This window comes from Lupinus angustifolius, chromosome LG03 (assembly GCF_001865875.1).
Source record: "Lupinus angustifolius cultivar Tanjil chromosome LG03, LupAngTanjil_v1.0, whole genome shotgun sequence".
NCBI classification, from domain to species: domain Eukaryota; kingdom Viridiplantae; phylum Streptophyta; class Magnoliopsida; order Fabales; family Fabaceae; genus Lupinus; species Lupinus angustifolius.
Window position 1 is genome coordinate 21,418,312 of NC_032011.1, and position 6,803 is coordinate 21,425,114.

The window sequence follows — 6,803 nt, forward strand, 5'->3', positions numbered from 1 at the left end:
AGAGAAATATGAAATGAAAGGGAGAGAAGAATATGGAGATATGAAATGATAATGGTGGAGAAGTAATTCACATGTGAAAAGGGATTCAATCCCCTTTATTGTGAGATGTAATTTTTTTATATAATAAAAAACAAATGGGCTCATTAATTATTAGAATTAAATTGTACAATGAACAAAAATGGAAGATTGACATGTTTTGGAGGAAAAGTTTTGATTGAGAAGTTGACACATGTAATGAGGGACCTTTAGTTTTGATGAGAGGTTGACACATGTCATGAGGGCTTGAGAGATTGACGCATGTCACGATGGAGCTTTAGTTTTGATGAGAGGTTGACATATGTCATGAGTTTTGCTGAGAGGTTGACACATGTCATGAGGGCTTGAGAGATTGACACATGTCATGAGAGAGCTTTTTTATTATATAGGTAATAGATTGTTATTGGGTTGGTAATGGCATTTGATTTGGGTCAAGTTGACATAGTTTCATCACTACCAACAAGGTAAGGACTAACACTATGGATGTGTGAAAAGGCTAAAATATATCTAATTAAAACATTAGTTTTGTTACATAAACTTTAGGTTCTTATCTCATTTCACAATATAAAAATATTATTTGAATAACTTTTGTCATAAATTTTTAGTTTTCTTTCAATTTTAGAATGAGTTTTTGTTTGAAGTATTTCAGGTTGGCATAACTTGCATGGATTCATCTAAGTACCCTACACAAGCTAAATATCACAAGTTAAATCACTATGATATTAGATTATTGTATCCATGTTTTTATAAGCTAAATACTTACCGGAAACACATATGTTATCCAATATGATATGTCATTATGTATACCACTTATTGTGATTAGTTGAAAAAATATATTTAAGTTAACTCATATTTTGGGACATAAGATGTCCTTTCATACTTACCATATCCCACTTGTTATATATGGTGTCACTCTTTTTTTTTTCTTTCTCTTATAAATTTTCTTGGCCATCATAAGGTCTAAAGACCTTTGTAACACATTTGATGTTCTTGTAATAATAGTCCTAAGAGATGGAATATTATTCACTAGTCATTTTATGTTCTTGTAATAAATATTCCTGAAATTTAGTTAGTTTCATATACACTTATATCTTATCTCTCCTCACTTGTTCATCCTTATGTACTTCCATTGTTACTTACATGGAATTTATAGCTAGAAAAGTTTATATTAATAAGTTCAGGGTTTTAAATTATGGTTGCAGTTATAATGTTAGGATTATGATTGCATTATGAATTTATCTTTTCCCCCTTATTAATATTGTTAGCTAAGGTACAACCGTTTCAAGGCAGAACAGCAAGAACAAAAATAACATACTAGTACGTACAAATATATTGACAAATCAAATTTTAATCCTACAATACTTACACAAAACTTAAGGCACCACACATTGAAGTTACAAGTGCACAATCACAAATAGTAAAAATGTTTAATGCTTAAGAACTGCATAAAAAGAAAAAGAACCTCAGTTGTGAACTCAGCCTCTATGAAGGAGCCGAGAAGCCGAACCTAAATCCAGTTTTCCCATGATCATGTCCATTCTGCTTGAGTATGTAATAGTAGTTACCCTGAAACAATGACAAGCATGTCAATGAAGAAATCATAAAATTTTATGATACATAACAAGTAAATACCAAATAAGGATTTAGGAGGGAGATAAGGGGAGAAGCACATCATAAATCAGATTAATATTTCTAAGAAATATGGCAAACTTGCAACCATGACAGATTACATCCCGAAATTGCATTTAACCCCAAACTCCATCATTCATCTAACTTCATTTCATGTATGAATCTCGTACTTAGTAGGGTCTGGGGAAGGTAGGTGTAGCAGTCCATTACTTATTTAAGTAAAAATATTAAGACAAAGGCTAACCTCTAGGCGGAAAAGTCTAGTAGGAATAACAAATCCACATCCCACCGATGTTTGACAGGAGTCTAAGAACTTCCGAGGAGAGAAGTTTTTATGTTCATTCTGAGTTAATTTAGTGGTATTCCCAGCACCAGCAAAAACATGCCCATGGATTCCATACTCTCTCAACCACCTAATTGGAATATCAAAGGAGAGGTCTGCAAAAGCAGTAACAGCAAGGTCTCCTCCAATGGAGTCCCATCTAGAGGAATCATCATACCCGTCAAAAATTCCATCTCTGCCTTTCCTTTGTGGTTCAGTGGGACCTAATTCCCTAGTCTTAAATCCCCACGATTTCATTGGACCTCCTAGGGTGCAAACTGGAGAGAAATCACCACCCAAATAAAACCTTTCAGGGAGAGGAGAGGGCTTGTCCATAAAACCACGCCCCCATGGGAAAACAGCACCAGCAGAAATCCCAAAGTTCAGTGCTGTATTATAAAACCCAAACGGGACAGCATAGCGAACATCAAACTCCTGGCATTGTAAGAGTTAAAAGAGTTAGTCAAGAGAAAATATACTTAAAAAGATCAAAGAGTATAAAAGAAATATTAAGATGCATAAGGGTTATTGCAGCAACAAGCAGTAATACAAAAGTTACTGAACATACCTTGAAGGCAATTATGGCCCCATCCCCAACATTTTTTTAATGTATAAAAAATCCCCATCCCCATCAATTACAAAAATCAAAAACATTTCTAAACCAAGTTTTGGCATAAAAGGGCGGTCAGGGTAGATATGTATAGTCTTACCCCTACAAGCGAAAAGGTTGTTTCCAAGATTTGAATCTATGACCTCATGGTCACTAAGCAGTAACTTTACCGTTGTGTTAAGTTTATTTATTTTATGATAAAGAAAGAATCAAGTTCATAGGATTTGGATTATTAATTACCCAATTCAAAAGGAATTATTAATTACCCAATATAAATGCATTAAAGAATATAAGTCCATAAACAAACAATCATGTTTTAGTGCCAATATTTTTCAGACAGCAAGAATAACCAATTTGATAGTTGAGCATATGAGCATCCTCCTCAGCAAAAGCAGTGGCATCTTTTCATAAAATAGAATGCCCAGAGCCCCGTTGAAACAAGTGCATCCTACTCTCTCTACGACTAAAAAAATTAAAACTGAATGACGGCAGCATGGATAGAAAAAGAAGAATATTAACAAAGATTCTATTTTATGAAATAACAGAACCACTTTCTGAACATTTTATCTCAATTCAAGGAGATGGACTATGCCTGTACCCAAAAATATAAAGTTCTAACCTCAATTTCCTACTCTTTAATGTCATTAATTCAATTTTTAATTCCGAACTGCATGAATTTGGAAATTATAGACAAAATTATTACAATGCTATCACTTAACAGAATGGCTATTAAGTTTTATTCATGACACATAAAACTGATTTGAAGAAAATAACTGAGAAGGAGAATGAAAGCATTGTGTTGCACCTGACGCAGAAACCGCAAGCTCCGATGATCTGGTGTAAGGCCACCAAAGTGAGTGGTAGAAAGAAAAGCATGTCCTTTTGTAGGCCTAATTGGTGAGTTTCTCCGGTCAACTTTATATGTATACTTCAAAGATGACAGCAAACCATGCCCAAGTTGCCTCCTTATAGACCTGGATGACATTTGTGATGGATCTGTTAAGGTACGCCACCCAAGAGTGTATGCCAAGTCATGGTGCTTTGTTGAGATTAAGCCAAGAGACATGCCCAACAATTGCTCTTTGTATGAAGAAAACTCTTGCCAGTCTTGGGAAAGAATGGATAGTCTTGCTACAAGAGGAGTTAAAGATCCCTTAAGTCGAGGGGCATAAACCCCTACACTCAACTCTGTTGCTTGGTTGGCACCATAGGCTGCAGAAGCATCCCATAGATCACCATAACCTAACAAGTTTTTGTACTTAAGAGTACCTTCAGCAGTCCAAGAACTAGTCTACACAAAACCGTTGCAAATTTTCCACATTGAAAAAATAGATAGATATTAGCAGTGTAAGGGCAGTAAATAAACTTTAGTACTATGCCAAAAGGAAAAGTTTATAGCTGAAAATTCATATCCACCGAAAAAAAAGAATCATATCATCATTTTAATCCCTAAAAGGTTAAAATTGTAATTAACAGATTCCTTTAGGAAATTAACATATTAGTACCTAAAACTGTAATATATCGGTCAAATTGGTCCTAGCGTATGACCGATTAGACTGAACAAAGGTTGACATGAGGGATTAATATGGCTGGTGCTTACAATTTTGAGGATTAATATGATATTTTCCTAAAGTCAGGAACTAATAAAACCGACACATATAATTTTGAAGACTAATATGAGAGGTCAGTCAATACAGTCATGCATACATTAAAGCTATCATAGCTTAACATTTGATCGATACTCGATAGGCAATAAGTCATATCTTTGTCTCAACTTGACAACAGGTTTAATTAGTAATTAGAGGTTTTCTCATTTGATGTTGCCACCACATTAAGCAGGGCCAGAAAAAGAAAAGTCATGACCTCATACCTAACAATCATTCTCATATTAAGTATTACCAACTGCAAGCAAAATGGTTTTAAATTGCGGTTATGATCACGTTGTACCACTTCAGATATTTACAGAAAAATTAAGTTGTTGTGACCACAATTGCATACACCACTTAAAATCACAATATTACAGCCGCAATTGCAGTTGAGAACCGCAATTTAAAACCCACGAGCAACAATGCAACAAGCTCAAAGATTGCATATATATAGTTTTTTCATCCATAAAATATCTATGGCGTTGCTGATTTTCTTTACAATACCTCATACAACACTAACAACTCTACCTCTGAACAAATATAAAATCTAATAAACTCCATTCTTATTTTAAATACACATATGAATCAGAACTTAGAACAATTAGGATGTTTTAAATTATGGTCGCGGTCACATCAACAATAGCAGAGACTACTAAAACTACAATACTACAGCCAAAACTGTAGTTTCGGATAGCAGTTTAAAACCCTGCTAAGTAATAATGACACTCCAGTATTTTAAATCGCAACTGCAATTATGGTCGCATTATTGCGATTTCAGGAGTTTCTACAGTGACATCATGACCGCACATGCCACATTTTTTAGGCAATCTTCTACAATTACGGTAAACACAATGTAATAGCAGCTTAAAACTCTTCTAAGTAATAACGACACTACAACAAGTTCTACAACATCAATGCCTCAAACAACAATAAAATCTCTCACTCTGAACAAATGTACAATCTCATAATAAAACTAGAGGACAAGATTGTACCCCGAGTTTAGTAAAAACGCCGAATTCACCAGAGACTTTGCTAACAGTCTCAACGACATCGATAACGACATTGGTAGTGTTTGGCAACTCCGGCGGCCCAGGTTCAAGTCGAACCTTACTGGATTCAAAAACCTCGAGGCTCTGGAGCCTCGACAGTGCGATTTCCAAAGCACGAAGCAAGTCCTGAACGGTGGTAGCGTTATGGATCGCATTGAGTTCAGCTTCAATGATCCAATCTTTGGTCTTCGTGTTGCCGTTTATTAAGACGTTGTGGACTCGAATTGGATCGAGTTCCGATAACAATCGCTGAGTAAGCGTTTCGAGCTTGAAATGCTGCTTGCGTAACTGCGATAGTGAGGGTTGAGGGTTTCGATGGTTCTGGTAGTGTGAAACGACGTCGTCTTCTTCATCGTCGTCGTTTCCTTCTTCATCATCGTCGTCGTTTTGATATTCTTCTTCGATGTAGTTGGTGGCATTGTTAGGGTTTGGAGGGAATAGAAGTTCATTGTCTTCATCTGAGTTTTCCATTGACAATCGGAATCAGAATCACTTTCTTGATTGCTTAATTCATTATAACTTACTTAACTAACTCTCTACCGAATTATTCAAAATGTGTAAAACGTGTCAATTATTTGAATTATTCAATCAACGTTTTATTTGATTTTCTAACTAATTAATCGATTATTTGTTATTGTTGTCGTTTTGTTTCTACTTGCTTTCCAAAGTAGCTTTGTTTTCCGATACATACACCTCTAATTTGAGTATATTATCTCTTCTAAAAATTAACTCATAACAATTTGATATTTAGAGAGTTTGCAAAACATAAAATTTCGAGTAATATTATATCTTTTTACTAATTCTCCAAAGGTTGAACGATTTAGTAGGAGAATTTTCCAAAAAAAAAATATACTTTGGGTTTGTACTTCATTTTATCGTATATATTTTTCAGTGAATTCATGAATCACTTTTATCTAAATTAGTTTAATGAGTCTTCAGCTCTTTGCTTCTTTATCTCTGGCGTTGTCTGCTATTTTTGGAACATGGGATGAATGTCTTACCAAAACAGTAAATAAAAAAGAGGATTTAAGCATAGTAAGTACAAATAAATGAATGTATATTCATGTATTGTCAATAAAAGGAATTATACACAATTAATCATTATCCATTATTTGTATTATTTTCTGAAGAGTCGATGAAAATTAAAATATAAAGGACAGAAGATGAACTAACATGCATAAAACTCTTACATTATCAAAGTATATATTTTTTTCATAAACTACTAATTGATTAGAGTTTTGTATTATGTGTAAAGTAAATATATCACACATGTCATTTTTATCTTAATGAAATGGATATGACATGGAAATACAATAATACCTAATCAATCATTAAATATATAACTTTTCCACTTTAAGTCCATATAATTTTTTCTCTCTTACTAATATGGCTAATTAAATATTCTCAATCAATTACTAATATTCACATGTGATAAAAGTGTCATTTCTAAGAACAAAGTTCTAATCTTCAACCTATTTTCTTCCGTTAAATCCCATAATCACCAAAAAGTA

The 6,803-nt window shown here is 33.9% G+C and overlaps 1 protein-coding gene across 2 annotated transcripts; it reads right to left on the reverse strand.

The window, feature by feature from the left end:
* On the reverse strand, nucleotides 1,340-5,803 carry LOC109343629 (sorting and assembly machinery component 50 homolog). Of its 2 annotated transcripts, XM_019582020.1 has the most exons (5): nucleotides 5,717-5,803; nucleotides 5,236-5,683; nucleotides 3,403-3,888; nucleotides 1,910-2,422; nucleotides 1,340-1,602 (listed from the first exon to the last, which is right to left on the reverse strand). In XM_019582020.1, the coding sequence occupies exons 1-5, from the start codon at nucleotides 5,761-5,763 to the stop codon at nucleotides 1,519-1,521; spliced, it is 1,578 nt and encodes a 525-aa protein (XP_019437565.1). In that variant the 5' UTR covers nucleotides 5,764-5,803; the 3' UTR covers nucleotides 1,340-1,518. The 2 variants fall into 2 exon arrangements, with proteins under 2 accessions (XP_019437565.1, XP_019437564.1); XM_019582019.1 differs by having other exon boundaries at nucleotides 5,236-5,797.

What these genes read in the sequence shown, in the direction of transcription:
- LOC109343629 (XM_019582019.1), bottom strand. Translation starts at nt 5,763, where the DNA reads ATGGAAAACTCAGATGAAGACAATGAACTTCTATTCCCTCCAAACCCT. An exon ending in GCGTTTTTACTAAACTCGGG is followed by an intron (nt 3,889 to 5,235) that starts GTACAATCTTGT and finishes GGTTTTGTGTAG; the next exon opens with ACTAGTTCTTGGACTGCTGA. An exon ending in CTAGACTTTTCCGCCTAGAG is followed by an intron (nt 1,603 to 1,909) that starts GTTAGCCTTTGT and finishes TCATTGTTTCAG; the next exon opens with GGTAACTACTATTACATACT.